Here is a 16492-nt window from a genome sequence, read left to right as displayed (position 1 = left end):
GGAGCGTAGAATCTACCACTTTAGGAAGTGATCATTTTCCTATATTGATAGAAATAGGAAATCAAAATGATCTTCCAAAGATTGATCCGGAAGAAATAAATTGGTCACTTGCTAATATTAATTGGGAAACATTCCAACAAGCATGTGAAGAAGAGATGATAAATATAGACGAACATAATGTAGAAGAAGCTTACATTATATTTGTAGAAACTTTGAATAACATAATGATACGTCTAGGAAAAGTGAAATCAAAAAGAAGACAAAATCCTGTTCCCTGGTGGAACAAGGAATGTTCACAAAGTATAAAAGAAAGAAATCACCTAAGATATATAGCAGAGAAAAGAAAAACTGGAGAGTATGTAGAAGATTACCTGATAAAGAAAGCAGAAGCACAAAAGATCAAAAGACAAGCAAAACGAGACTATTGGATCACCTATTGTAAGGAAATGACTCGTTTCACATCAATGACAGACATTTGGAATATGATACGTAAAATAGAAAATAGTAAGACTAATAAGAAAAATAAAAACATTAAATCGATAATATACGAAGAGAAAGAAATAATAAATCCTCAAGAGGTTGTAAATGTGATGGCTAATCATTTTGAAAATATTAGTGAGAGTACAATAATAAACAATGAAGCCGAAAATATAGTTAAAGAATATATTATGCAAGAAAATGTAAATGACGATCAAGAACAACGTAGAAATCAGTCTTTGAATCAAAAATTTACTATGCAAGAATTCAATCAAGTCCTGAAAAATCAAAAAGATACAGCACCAGGAAAAGATAAAATTGGATATGAAATCTACAAGAAGTTACCAGTACAGATTAAAAATAAAATGTTAAAAATTATGAATAAGATTTGGAAAAGTGGAAACATCCCCCAACAGTGTAAACACGGAATCTTGATACCGATACTAAAAGCAGGTAAAGATCCACAAAAACCATCATCGTATAGACCAATAACATTAACTCCCATCTTTATAAAGATATTGGAAAAGATGGTTTATAGAAGACTAGATTGGTATTTAGAAAATAAAAGTATTTTTCCGAGCATACAGAGCGGATTCAGAAAAGGAAGAAGCTCTACAGATAATATTATACTACTTGAAAATAGTATTCAGCAAAGCTTAGGGAACCATGAACATACTCTAGTCTGCTTTATAGATGTAACAAAGGCATACGATAAGTTGTGGTACAATGGTTTATTATATAAATTACTCAAATTAGGAGTGAAAGGAAACATGTATACATTTATTCAGAACTTACTACAGAAAAGAACCTTCCAAGTGAGGAATGGACAGACATTATCTAAAATATCTACCCTAGCCAATGGATTACCACAAGGAAGTGCCCTTAGCCCAATTTTATTCAACATTATGATGCATGATATACCATTGGAAAAGGAAGTGAATTTATCATTATTTGCAGATGACTGTGCTATATGGAAATCAGGTAAAAATGAAACGTTTGTTCAAGACAAAGTTCAAACATACCTACATCGGTTAAATGAATGGTTTAAATACTGGGGAATTTCAATATCTCATGAAAAAACAGTTTCGCTTCTATTTACAAATAGTAATAAAAAATGTGAACTGAATCTTGAAGGAGTACCCTTGCCTTTTGTACAGGAGCACAAATTCCTAGGCTTAATGTTTGATAAAAAATTAAGTTGGAGACCACATATTCAGGATATAGTAAAAAGATGTAAAATAAAATTGAATATTTTGAAGAAAATAACTGGTATATCATGGGGAAATGACTCCCACTCTATGCTTATTGTATATAAAGCATTAATACGTTCACTATTTGACTATGGATGTGAAGCATACGATTCAGCTTCAAACTTAGTAAAGAATACGTTGAACTCAGTACAATATCAGGCTTTAAAAATTATAACTGGTGGCCCTATTGGAACTTCATTACAATCCCTGCTTAAAGAAACAGGAGAAGAACCACTAGATATAAGGAGAAAAATGCTGACGAATAGATATTATTTTAAAGTGAAATCTACTCCCGAACACCCAGTCCGAAAATGTACAATCAACTGTTGGCAGTATGAAAATCTTAAAAAAAAGAAAGAAAAAAGCCCTTTGGTTTTAGAATTCTAAACGAGAAAATAGTTCAAGAATCGGATGAAGTTGAAGAAAACAGACCAATACCATTTCCACCATGGCATTACATTCCACCCACCATCTCCACTGAATTACATACTTTAATCAGCAAGAATGACAACCCACACTATCAAAAAGCCAAATCTTTAGAAGTAATAAACACTAGATATAAAACACACCTACATATATACACAGACGGATCTAAAGATCCTAAAAGAGGCAACGCAGCAGCAGGCTTCTACGTACCAGCGATGAAAATTCATGAACAGAAACGATTACACAATGACACATCGTCATACAGGGCAGAACAAGTAGCCATTATTATGGCATTAGATTGGATTGAAAACTTGAATATTTATGTTGGTATAGTTATTCTTTCAGACTCTCTGAGTACAATAAATGCAATAGAATCGCAGATAAAAGAAAATTTCGTAATAGAAATACTGATAAAAATAACACATCTTCATTATAGAGGTATAAACATAACGCTAGAATGGATCCCATCTCACTGTGGACTAGTAGGGAATGAAGTAGTAGATAGTTTTGCTAAGAGAGCATTAAAGAAAAACATAGAAATTAACAATGATCTTAATGTACAAGAACTGAAATCAATACTGAGTAAAAGAGTACGAGAAATTGGGGAAGATAGATGGAAAACGATAGAATCACCTTTAAAACGATTTGAGAATCATTCATGTATATCAATCAAGGTAAACAGATACAGTGAAGTAATATTACATAGATTGAGAATGGGTGTTCTTCAACTGAACCAACAAAAGGCTAAAGTGGGTTTAAGTGAAACAGAATATTGTGATTATTGTAACATCAGTGAAACAGAAGAACATTTTATATTTTATTGTAATAAGTATATCATTGAACGAGCAATGCTTTTCTCAGATTTAGACACCAAAACAATAGAAGAAACAAAAAGAATACTTTTCAAGTTTTCACAGAAGGCTCAATATGCCATCCTACTATATATCCATAGAACAGGTCGCTTCAAATAAAACAAGAGACCTAATAAGTTTACCTACAAGTAAAGTAAAATAAGCCAAAAGTACTTCTTTCCCCTATCGCTTCTTTAGGAGATTCTCATAAAGAGAATAAAAGGAGGAATAAAAAAAGAAATATAATGTATGTAGGTATGTAATATATAGGCCTATATAGGCCATATATAATATTAAATAAAGACGTTAATTTTTCAATTGTTCTATTTTTATGCATTGATACTAACAAAGAGCCCACTTAAATGTTTGCTTACAAATAGTGATAATGTGATAAGATTTGTATATCAATTTACTTGAATGGATTGGAAATTCGGTTTCAGGAGCGCCCCTGTACGATGTGTCTCAATTTATAGTGTTTCTGTGTTTCTGAGTGGTCTAGGCACCGTGCGTTATAAAATTAAAAGATCACTGCGCACGCACGCCGAGTAGCCGAGAAGCCTGTTTCACATCGGGCAAAGCTAGTTTTCCATGCCATCGAAACCGGGCTGACCAGATTAAACTTTTAAAAAAAGCAGAAACACGAAGTTGCAAACCATCCAGAGACTCCTAAAAAATTGCGTTACTTTTTAATTATATCATTACAAATCTTTATCCTCAGTTTTCTTATTTATAACTGATTTTCCTTATAAAATTAAAAATAATTATGGCGTATATATTCAACATTGAATGAACGCCAATAAACAATTACCCAACAACAACAACAACCTGCGGGGAAGCTGAAACTATCACAAATTTTCTTAATAAATCATTCCATCATGGTCTACATCCAGCCTATCTACTATTCACATGGTCTAATAATCATTTTCTCTTATCATTGATCTAATGACCAAGACTAATTTCCATTTGGTCAAATCTTTAATTAGTCTACTTCCCTTATGGTTCATTTAATCTAATAACAATATGGTCTAATAATGAATTGATCTTAAATAATATTAATCATTTAATGATTGTCAGACTTTATGGATAGTAGACACGTAGAGGTGCTGTGGCATAGTGGATAAGTCGTCGGACTGTGAATCAAAGGGCCCCCGGTTCGAGTCCCGCCGCGGCACTATTGTCCTTTGGCAAGACATTAATCTACACTTGCCACTCTCCACCCAGGTGTTAAATGGGTACCGGTGGGAAGGAATTCCTTAAATGCTGTGAGCGTCGAAATCGGCAGCCTAGCATAGCCAGGTAATGTTGGAGCGCCTTGAGGACCTTCCAAGGTCGATACGTGCGCTATATAAGAATCCAGTATTATTATTATTATTATTATTAGACGAAATGGTAAGTAAACAAACCGATTCTAGCCCATTTTAATAACCCCTCACCTTCTACGTTGTTCTTCTTCCGCTTGTCTCTGCATCTCTTCCAGCTTCTGTCGGTCTGCTTCTATCTGCTTTCTCTCCGCGGCTAATTTCTTCTGTTCTTCTTCAAGTTGAATACGAAGCTCCTCTTCTTCTCGTAGGCGTTTAGCTTCCATCTCTGCTTTCCTGCAAAAGTGTGCGGGGGGGGGGGGGGCATGAAAAATATTATATAACTGTTATTGGCAGCCTTGAAAAGCAAGCATCATTATCCTCTTGTCTAATGCCATCCACCAACCAAGCTATCTCTCAATCCTGTATTAAAACCATAAAAGAACAATGAAATTCAGTACCGTATTTGCCGGTGATAAGGCCGCACCGCCCCATAGGCCGCACCCCCGATTTTGACATTTAAAAAAAAAAAAAAATTGTCGGAGTTGTATTTGAACCCTTCCCTACAAATGTTGATGTGACCCAATTCACCGCCTTAGACAGCTCGGCCATCCCGCACTGATACTACAGCTTGCAGTTTTTTCTCATGTATACATTGAGCCTCTCTCTTATGCATTGCGCCATAGGTTTGCTCACGCGATCGAGAGGCTTTAGCTATGGCAAAAACTTAAATCTAGATCGCTACCAGTTGAGTTTGGTTGGTAAGTTATGAATTTTATTTACGAGATTGGCAAAACTTTACCCTTCATTTAATAAATATAACACATAATGGTCGGTAAGACGTGTTATTCTAGACAATTATTCTAGAAATGTCCATCACCTTTCATTGTTGTCCCATATGTACAAATTTGTGCTGTGTTTCATGGTTTTGACTTGCAAGTTTTTTTTTTTTTACTCTTTCGCCGCATAGGCCGCACCCCGACTTTTTGATATTTTCTCTTCCAAAAATACTGCAGCCTTTACGCTGGCAAATACGGTGTCAATGGGTTAAATTGACATTAACATTTCCCTTTTTTCAGATTTCCACAACTACACACTATATCTCACTTGGCTTTTCTCCTATTGTTGGACAAGGAGTCATTTCTATGTCTTCCCTTTGTCCTTAGTTATTTTTTATTGTAAATCATCAAGGTTCAATAAATGTACAAACAATCCGTCTTAGGAATACCTCTTTTATTTAATCAACCAACAATCTGTCATGAAATGAAATGAAAAGAAAATAACTTACAGGTTCCAGATTCTTATGTTTCCATTCATCAAAATGCTGTTTATGCAAGCTAGTACAACCCTTTCCTGCACCAAGTTGTCTTGTACATGTTATTCATTAATTTGTCAAAACAATTTCTTGTCTCTATTTATATCATTTCACTTTACTTACAGTTTCCTCTCTTCCTCCTCCTGCAACTTCTTTCTCTCTCTCTCCTCCTGCTCTGCCTTCCTCTTCCTCTCCTCCTCTTCTCGTCTCTTCCTCTCCCTCTCCATCTCCTCCTGTATCTTCCGCAGTCTGTCTGCCTCTGCATCCTCTGCCTTCTTCTTGTTGATCAGGTCCAGGAGCTGCTTCCTCATCTGGTTAGAGAGATTGAGGTATGCATCCTCCATCTGTCTTCGGGTCATGATCGTGGTCTGCAAAGTGACACAAGTTAGGGGATTGGAGTAACAATACCTGTACTTCACACTAAATGCCACTCATCCAAACTCTCTCATTCTTTCCATTTTTCTTGCGCACCTTGGAATAAAATTGTCTAGATAGACAGTGCTATATAAATGCCTATTATTATTATTATTTATTGGAGTTGGAATGTTCAAATTAACAAGGTTCAAAGCTCGACCGCCAATACACTGGTTTACTAACATATTCAAATTCTATGCATACTTTTTTTAACAAAGGTTGTTCTTGACAGCCTGAAAGCTCGCCCAAGGCTTGCCCGAGATAGCAACAAGTAATGTATGCAGACTGCATTCTAAGTATTGTAGTTCATTCATTAATACCAGGTTAATGGAATGTCTTGTCACTAGGTCTCTAAGAAAGAAACATCCATCAATTTGAATATGTTAGTAAACCAGTCTATATTGGAACAAAGAGTAAGCAATCATTAAACCATAGGAAAGGCCCAATAAACTCTGTGAAATTTGTGAAATAATAGAATATAGTAAATTATGTTTATTACAATTTTGGTAAGACTGAAAGCGAATAAGTTTGAAGATTCAAGAGTGGGCTTTTACTTTCAACAGGTCAATGGTCATCATGAAAACGTAAAAACAAGACTCCACTTTACACCAGATTATTTTTGTCTTTCTTCTCAAAAGTACATGAAAAATACAAAATACAAAATAGCAGACAACAAAACAAACTTGTCTATGACAAATATGAACAGCAAATACTCTATAGATTAATCTAAAAGAATACAGCTAGAATACAGAATTTAATCTTCTTTCAGTGAGTAAATAAATGGCTAGAGTACACATATCTTAAAAATACTAATCCTCTCTTTGTTTCTATAGAAAGAATGGCATACCTTAATCTTAATAATAAGATCCTGTAGAGCCTTGCTGGTGGCAGCAACTTGTTGTTGGGCAACCTTGTCCTTGACTGTCTTGGCTGTTTGAAGATAAGGTCATAGGTCATATCCACAATCAAGTAAGAATACAAAAAAATAGAGTACAATCAGACGAAACATTTTTTTTTTATGTAGGAACAATATGCATCTTTACCACAGTGGCGGAGTCAGAGTAATTATTAAACCTAAACATACATTGTTTGTAATATATCATCCGTCTAATGATGATGATTCTAATTTGAATAACTATGGCCCAACTTCCAAGTGGATGATGATGACATATTGGATTACAAATAATCAAATTTCAAGATAGAAAGCGGTAGTACTTAAAAGGGGTGTGGCATGACGAGACTATGTGTCTTTCCCATGGCCTGACTCGGGGGCCAATCAGGTATAATACGACTATGGTCGACGCGACCGCAGTATTCATGTGCGTGCAACATACACGAAACCGAAGTGTGAGGAGAACTTCGGTCTGTTTCGCGAACGCTAGCGCATGCTGACCATTAATCAATTCTATTCGTTTATGTGCAGTTGTCCAAAAGAAGTCGTAGATGGCGTTAACCAGTATTTGCCATGCTATACCCCCTTTAATGTGTGTGATTAACATTGACATTGTGTGCTATTACATGTCTGTGATGTCTGTGATCTAGATGACTACAAGCTTGGTCATATTGTCTTCTTCTTCTTCGCAGACAGACTTGCTAGTCCATGTAGAGACACAGGGTCATATTGAACAAACCAGGACATAAGGCACGTTTCTCACTGACTGACTCATGCCATCTCGTATAGTTCTTGGGTGAGTGTATGGACCTGCATGAGGCTTTTGTATCTGGGCTTGTGTTTACTATTACGCCAGGGGGTGTTTCCCAAAGACGAAGATTGACTTTAAGTTGGACTTAACTATGGCAGGCCATTCATGCCGCTAGTTCCTCTAACCATTCCTGGCATTGGTTTCTCAAGGCAGGTAAAAGTCGTGGTCACAAATCTACAGAAATTTACATTTTTTTATAGTTCATTATTGAAGGAAAAAATGTTATCTAAAGATCATAATTGAGAGACCAATAGTGAGAGCAAACAGTGGCATGAATGGCCCGCCAAGTCCAACTTAAAGTCGATCTTAGTCTTTGTGAAACACTCCCTTGGTGCCAGAAACCAAAAATGCATTGCCATACCTTATTTTCCACAGCATAACTACAATTGTACACCTCTCGAAAGGTAACTTACCAACTTGTGCCAGCTTGTCGAGCTCCTTGCTAAGTGTATTAACTTGCTTGAGGCTCCTGTACCTGGGTCTGTGCTTGCGCATCGCTAGGAACATCCTCACAGTACTCTGCATCTTGACAAGGGCAGCGCAACGGTACAAGATCTTGTTCTTCACTGAATCAGAAAAAAGAAGAAAAAAAGAGTTCTACCGGTACTTAATAAACGATCCCATAGTCACCTCTGCTCAAATGTTGTTAATTTTCCTTCACATTCTGTCCTTTCTAGCCACATGTAAGAACATCTCTTAGGTACTATTTTGAGAGAGAGAGCAGCAAGTAAATCAGAGAGGTACTTTGCGATGTCCACAAAATGTCTATAATGTCCCCTAAAATGCAAAGAAATAGAGGTACATGTATGTCATTTTCTGGTTCTTCCAAAGAGCAAATAGGACTTAGCCTAAATAATTCTTTTTGACATGGGAAACAAATCTAATGGTCAACTCTCTATTACTGTTACCACCTGTTAATGTGCAAAATGCTTGCAAAAAAAAATAGAGTCAAACCTGCTTTAGTGACCCCCTGTCTACAAAGACCACATTTTTTGTTTACCTTGAAAATGGTTTCTCATTGAAACATGTACTAAAGGAACCCGTCTACAAAGACCACCTGTCTACAAAGGCCACTTTTTGTGTTTCCCTGGGGCAGTCGCTATAGACAAGTTTGACTGTACTAAAGAAACCTGTCTACAACAACCACTTTTTTGTTTCTCTTGGGCGGTCGCTATAGATAGGTTTGACTGTGCCCGAATTGTGTTTAATTCCCCACAAGAGTCCATCTTTAACTTACACTTGATGACCATCAAGGTACCCCACTGTCCTCGCTTCCAGCGTGTGCAGATGAGCCAGCGACGAACCTTCTTGATCAGGATCCTCAGGTGCTCTGGATCGGACTTCATCATCTGATCAAACTCAGCAAACTTGCCTGGTCTGAAGAACACCTTGGTCAGACCGAACTGGTAGTCGTTCTCGTCCAGTCCGAGTGCATGGAAGAGGGCCTGCAAGGACAAGTCAATGAGATACATGTTTCAAACTGCCACAGAAGTTACTGATGACCTTTCGAGGCATTTTGGAAATAATTGTGTTTCATTTTATCTATACTAAAAAAGGATTTAATTGTCCACGGGTTAGTATTGCTGGGGGGTAAATGTCCTTGGGGGGTAATTGTCCCACTGGTAATTGGCTGAGGTTTGTGGCCCAGGGGGTAATTGTCCCAGAACCACTGCAAACACCAATGAAAAGGTGTAGTACATTATGTGTCATGAAATTATTTAATGTCTCATTCAACAAGTAAACAAAACATTTAAAACTCAGATTTGACTTTTGAAAGATAAGATCTTAGGTTGAAGAAAGGACATCAGACAGTAAAATATATTATCACAATTGCCGCTGGAGTGTGTGTGGTCCCGGTCCTGCGTCACACACAGCGGGAATTGTGACAATATTCTTCACTGTCTGATGTCCTTTCTTCAACCTAAGATGTTCTCTTTCAAAAGAGAACAGGACCATAACCACACCTCAAACATGACAAGATTCCTACCTTACAGAATAGCCTTGGATCTAGACGGACCAGCTCTGGTGGCATGTACTGCTTGTACATGTTATACAGATCTGAGAACTGTGTTCGGGATGGGAAACCTCCCTGCATCAGATCCAGTACAGTCACCATTCCTGTTAGTGCATAGGGAAAAGAATGAACATATCTAGAACATTCATCAAACATGTTTTTCCTGATTGATGTTTAATATGAAAGGGCAGAAAATGAACTTTCTAGAAATGTGATTTTCTCTTTGAAATTCAGATACCGGCAAGCCAAATGACTTTTTGGTACCGTCTCTTCAAATTGTTTTTAATCACTCATGCGCGAAATATGCATCATGTGAGTTGCATCAAATGGAAGAGGAGGATCTAAGCTTTCTAAATATGTGTCATTTTTTAATTATAATTGTGATTAAGTTATGATAGAACATTAATAATTCTCGTTTTCGTTTTTTCTTGGACGCACTGAACAATATCATATCTGCATTTTGAATTGAATTGAATTGAACTGAAATGAAACTAGATGGAACTTTGACTGCGCGCAGTCGAAATGATGCCTCCGTCATAGAGCAATTTTACAAACCAAAACAGAAGAAATTTTTCAAATTCAAGTTCAATTGTAATCCATTAACAGGTTCTCAGAATATCGTGATTACAAGCAATTTCTCATATACATATATGACCCTTTGATCTTTGACCACAAGACCCTAACATCTACTCAGTTCATTGGCTCTGCAAGATGTCCCGAGTTAAATAGTAATCCATCTGTCAGTTCTAATGAGAATGCGTTCACAAGCTATTTTTGCATACATAATGAGCCCATGACCTTTGACCTCATGACCCAAGAATCTACTCAGTTCATTGGCTCTGCAAGATACATACATGATCTAAGTTTGGGAGGAATCCATCAATCTGTTCTAATGATAATGCGATCACAAGCTATTTTTGCATGCATAATGAGCCGCATGACCTTTGACCTTGACCTCATGACCCCCAAATTTACTCAGTTCATCGGCTCTGCAAGTAACATACATGACCTAAGTTTGGCAGGAATCCATCAATCGGTTCTTGAGATAATGCGATCACGAGCTGTTTCAGCATACATAATGAGCCCTGTGACCTTTGACCTCGTGACCCCAAAATCTAATCAGTTCATCAGCTCTGCAAGATACATACATGACCAAAGTTTGGCAGGAATCCATCAATCAGTTCTTCAGATAACGCGATCACGAGCTGTTTTTGCATACATAATGAGCCCTGTGACCTTTGACCTTTCACCTCGTGACCCCAAAATCTAATCAGTTCATCAGCTCTGCAAGATACATACATGACCAAAGTTTGGCAGGAATCCATCAATCGGTTCTTCAGATAACGCGATCACGAGAACGGGACGTACGGACGTACAGACGTACGTACGGACGGACGGACGGACGGACGGACAACCCGAAAACATAATGCCTCCGGCTACTTCGTAACGGAGGCATAAAAAGTAGTTTACCTGAGCACTGTAGCTGGCTGAGAATCTGTCCCCCTTCAAACAGACTGTCCACCATCTTGCCATTGGGTTTGATGCAACGTACGAAAGAGGATCCAGTGCTTCGAAGCTTCTCCATTAACTGGTTGAGTTGTACCTGGACAGAAATAATGGTAAACAGATATCTTAGAATTCATCTCGACCATTAACTGATTGAGTTGTACCTGGACAGAAAGAATGATATACAGGTATACAGATTGGAGTGTTCAAAGCAGGCCTCACGCCTGAACAGCAGAGAATGGAATAGGACCTCGGTTCTATTGCGTTGGTTTTCGGAACTCAAGGTAATGATTAAGAGGGACTGACGGGGGCATTCATATTGTGGTGTGAGAGGTGAAATTCTTGGATCGCTGCAAGACGACCGACTGCAAAAGCATTTGCCAAGAATGTTTTCATTGATCAAGAACGAAAGTTAGAGATTCGAAGGCGATCAGATACCGCCCTAGTTCTAACCATAAAGGAGTATCTTCGAATTTTTCTTGAGCATTTCACACCAGCCCCCAGCAATGAATTAGCCCTGCTCCAGCCCATTCATGGAGTTAGCAAAGAACATGATAACCTACATGTATGGTAATTGGAGTCTAGGCTATTCAGTTTATTTAGCTCTTAGTGACCTCATGTCACCCTGAAAATGCAGAATCATTAACTATTTTTTATTACATTTAAAGATAAAGTTGAGTTCTGGTCATGCGATTGTGAAAGAAAAGGTGTGGAATGGATCAGAAAAAGTTGATCATGTAGCATGTAAGTATTGGTGTGTACTGCAAGGTTCTGGAGTCATCAAATTCATAATAAATTTGGCCCAGTCTTAGTAAAGTAACAAGTACTGTACACAGAAAGATGTATATTTTCTACTTACCTTGATTTCCTTATCTTTCTATGCTCATTACTCAGCTAGTATTCATTTTCTACCAAAATTGTTTGGCAAATGACATTTATTTGTAATCTTGAACATTCAGTGTAAGTTTCATTTAATTCTGTGAGAGTTCATTTTCTTTTTTTACCAGAACACAAGATTATCTTTAACATTGATCCAGCTAAAAACACTCAAAAGGTCAACAAAAACATGACAAAGAAATAGAGACAAACAAACAAAAAAACTATAGAATAAACAAGAGACTATCCATAACATATCATTACCTTGAACTTATTTCCCACACTGTCGAAGGCCAGTTTCTGGACGTTCTGTCCTCCACGCCCCTTGGAGGGTTCCTTGTCGTTCTTAGGGAAGAGACTGGTAATGAAAGGATCCTTGCAGTCTCGTATAACAACCTCTAGAGAGGCATGCAGAGCATCGTTGTTCTTCTCTATGAATTCACTCTAGATTGGGAAACAGGTATATACATAAGAAAGAATATGTATTAGAGGTGGAGAAAGAGAAAGAGAGAGAGAGAGAGAGAGAGAGATATGGGCATAGACAACGTGGGAAAATGAGATAGAGAAAGAGAATGAAGGAGAGAGAGGGAGAGAGGGGGGAGAGAAAGAGAGACAAGAGCATACAAAAAGAAAGAAATGAGATAGAGAGAGAAAAAGAAGTGGGAGAGAGGAAGAGGGAGAGGGGGAGAGAGAGAGAAGGAAGAAGGCATGGAAAGAGAAGAATAGCCAAACATGCTCTCTTCAAATATGGCTCTCAAGCAATTTTGTAGATTTGCAAATTTGCAAAATTGAAGAAAATCAGATAAAAAGTGACCAAATGATATAAAATCCAATTGCTATGATTATAGTGATCATTGATTATCACATCTGAAAATGAGAGAGAAAAAGTAACTTATTTACCATCTTCACAAAGAGAAAATATATCAGGTTTTTAAAGCAACATATTGGCCGATGTAAGGGTAGATCGACGTTTGAAAAAAGTATTTAGTCTAGCGCTCTCATGTGTTTGTCATCATGAGGCATGACTGCTATGTGTGCGTATTTCTAGTCCTTTTCTCACTTGCTATTATCTGTATGCAGGCAAGGTGCTCGCTTGCTGGCAGGCATGTTACGGACTCATACAGCATCGTTGCTCCTCCTCTAAAGCTTGGAATGTGAATTTAAAGGGAAGTGCTTTGATAGAGAAAATGTTACTTACAGTTTGATAGCACACAGCCCCAGCAAAGTGCTTTATAAGGATTCCTTCATCATCTCGGAGGTTACGATGAGCCGTCAACTTGGATTTACGAGGGATCTGAAAGATTCATAATTATAACACATCAAAATTGTATCAGCAAAGACAAACAGATAGATGTTTTCTGATTTCTTACATACCAACTATATGCAAATAAGCACAAGGCCTTGATCAGAGGTGATGATATGTGGTGTACATGCTATCACCAATTTGTGATCTGCACAGTACTTTATCATTTTATTTAATTTATTTCATTCTCAAAAAAAATACACAATCAATATCAATGATAATATATCATACACAAAATTTGAAAATGAATAGGGGAACTACAAAAAACGGTCAATAAAGCCCGAAGGCCTTGTAAAATCGTAGTTCCCTAATATACAAACACATAGTAGAGGTGTTGTGGACTTGTGGATAAGTCACCTGACTGCAGGTCACAAGGTACGAGGTTCAAGTCCCGCCGCGGCACTAATGTCCTTTGGCAAGACGTTACTCTAAATTTGCCACTCTCCACCCAGGTGTAAATGGGTACCTGATAGGCTTGAGCGCTAGTTACTTTGGCAGCTCGGCTATGACCAGGGTAATATGTGTAAAGCGCCATGAGCGTCTTCAGAACCTGACGGATACCGGCGCTATATAAATAACCATATTATTTATTATTATTTATTTAGTATGGAAATGATATTGAAGACTTACAGCCAACCTGAAGTGAGTTTTATGTTTCTGATGCACATTGTGAGTGAAGTTGTTTGCGCTGGCTTTGGGTAGCTTACTCTCCTCGTCCAGTAGATCTAGAATACCGTTAGGTTTGAGTTCAACCAGATCTGGATGAGAAGGACAGGAGGGAAAGGAGAGGATCAAGTTTGGGGTATCATCATTATCACCGTTACCATCATCACTGCCATTATACTATTACCATAACCATTACCATAACAATCATACAATATAGCAGTGGTGGTTATTTTGCCTGACTGCTAAGAGAGCATAAATGCTTGTTAGTAAGCAACCAGAGGACCGACTGCTTTAGCTCCTCTCCGAGAGACCTGGTAATGAGGATTAATGCCTTACCAAAGGGCACTAGCGCATCGCCTCGGTTTCGAACCCGGGTCACCGGATTACGAGACCACTGCTGAGACTGCTCTACCAACTGAGCTAGATCGCGCCTCCTCAAAAAAACAATCAGAATCATTATTGATACCACCATAACATTATCAAGCTTATAATACCTATACCATTTTTCTCTCACTGTAGATGTAAGAGCATTACTTACCGATACAATCTTGGTTATCCACATAGTTGACTGTGTTCACACCGAGACTCTCCCTCTCATAGAATGTATTCAGATATATAAGTTTGAAAATGTAGGATTGCCAGACCATTACTTACCGATACAATCTTGGTTATCCACATAGTTGACTGTGTTTACACCCAGACTCTCCCTCTCATAAAGCTCTTGTTCCTTGAATGATCAAACAATAACAAAACAAAAATTAATTTGCTGTAGATTTCTTTTAGAGGATGGCCCTTTAAGAGTCTCCCTCATGTAGTTTGTGGTTGAGAGTACTAAAATACAATAAACATTGTCAACCCCCCGCCCCCCCCCCCCAAAAAAAAAAAAAAATGCTGCAAAGTTTCCAAAGGAAACAAAGGAATTGAATCCTCAAATTGGCAATCTGTCAAAAGTCACTGTTTTTCTAAACAAATTAACGTATGTTTATGTTTCAGTTCACCCTTGTGTGCTTATTCAAGTTTTATTAAAACTTCCTCCCACGTTTGGTAAAATTTTGCTCAATAACGCAGTTTCGAAAAACGGGACGGATGACCTGAAAAGATACAGTGTAATGCCTCTGGCACCAACTTCCGGGTTGGAGGAAAATAAAATGTAGCTATGATGCAAAATGTTTGCTTATTTGAAGAAGAAAGTAGTTTTAATTTTAATAAGAGTCCATGAGACATTCCATCTTCTAAAAAGCCATCTTTAGCAACTTTACCTCCTTGAGCACCCTAAGATTGAAGAACTGCTGTAGCTTCTCATTACAGTAGTTGATGCAGAACTGCTCGTAGCTGTTGAGGGTGAAGAATTCAAATCCTGCGATGTCCAGCACGCCAATGAAGTTTGCTGAGGTCTTGAAAGGGAAGCACTCGTTGATGCGGGATACAATGTGATCAAAGAGATGGGAGTAGACAGCCTTGGCCAGGGCATCACGAGCGTTGGACGCTTGCTCTTTCTTCAACGGCACTCTGGGTGTGAAGCAAGATTAGAATCCATCAGTGGTGATGAGAACCAATTATCAAAAAAGTAAAAAACTAAAATCTTTCAACCTAGCTAATATGATGGAGGGTTGTGTTTCATAAAGCTGTGTGTAAAGTTATGATAGACTTCACAAATGATTTGAATATGAAGAGCCAAATGGGATGCCCAAACTTTTCCTGACATTTTAACAAAGTGTATTACTGTATTTCCCATAATCTCAATTAAATTGTAGACAACAATACACTTTGCATTAAAATGTTTTGTTAATAATGATACGCTTAATCAACACCTGCATATTTTAACTTTAGCTTTAATATGCAATTAAAAGGATTTGAGAATCCTATTTAGCTCTTCGTATTCAAGTCATGCATAAGTTTGCAGACAGCTTTATGAAACACCCCCAGGTGCTTAACAAAATAAAGCTGTCAATTCTGCCATCAGATTTAATGAAAAGTATACATCAAATAGTTCAAACCATCATAAATATTCATCCTTTATAATATTGCCTAGCGTAAATCAGCTTCAGAGATATTGAAATATTGCATGTTAACTTCTTCATATTACTGTTTTAAATCTACAGTCTGAATGACCAATCTGTTTTGACACATGATGTGGGAGTATGCCCCATCCATACTGAAGAGACCGACACAAGCCCAAACCACATCACATCACTTGCAAATGGCCGGGACCTCTTTTCTAGTCTCTGTGGAGCGATCTTTGAAAACAGGTTTCACTGTATCATCATTTGAAACATGAAGCTTGGATTTGAACCCAAGCCACTTTAAAAGGTAAACCCCAGAGCTAGAACGTCTATTAAAACTAACAACCTTTTTCTTATCTTTGATAAAAATGAAGTCTAAATCTGAATATG

General features: G+C 37.6%; 1 protein-coding gene across 2 annotated transcripts in view; it reads right to left on the bottom strand.

Moving 5' to 3' along the window:
- Positions 1–16492, bottom strand: part of LOC373230 (myosin VI) — a 60792-nt gene that overhangs the window by 15217 nt on the left and 29083 nt on the right. For both annotated transcript variants that reach the window (XM_030995391.1, NM_214489.1), the window contains 12 exon segments: positions 15359–15608; positions 14754–14826; positions 14064–14191; positions 13329–13424; positions 12395–12574; positions 11219–11351; positions 9722–9852; positions 8972–9179; positions 8148–8300; positions 6879–6961; positions 5741–5985; positions 4438–4599 (listed from right to left, as the gene is read on the bottom strand). In XM_030995391.1, coding sequence (XP_030851251.1) covers positions 4438–4599; positions 5741–5985; positions 6879–6961; positions 8148–8300; positions 8972–9179; positions 9722–9852; positions 11219–11351; positions 12395–12574; positions 13329–13424; positions 14064–14191; positions 14754–14826; positions 15359–15608 — 1842 coding nt within the window.

The sequence above is a fragment of the Strongylocentrotus purpuratus genome, unplaced genomic scaffold, assembly GCF_000002235.5.
Source record: "Strongylocentrotus purpuratus isolate Spur 01 unplaced genomic scaffold, Spur_5.0 spur5_contig_853, whole genome shotgun sequence".
Taxonomy (NCBI): domain Eukaryota; kingdom Metazoa; phylum Echinodermata; class Echinoidea; order Camarodonta; family Strongylocentrotidae; genus Strongylocentrotus; species Strongylocentrotus purpuratus.
This window is presented reverse-complemented; position numbering and strand designations above follow the sequence as displayed.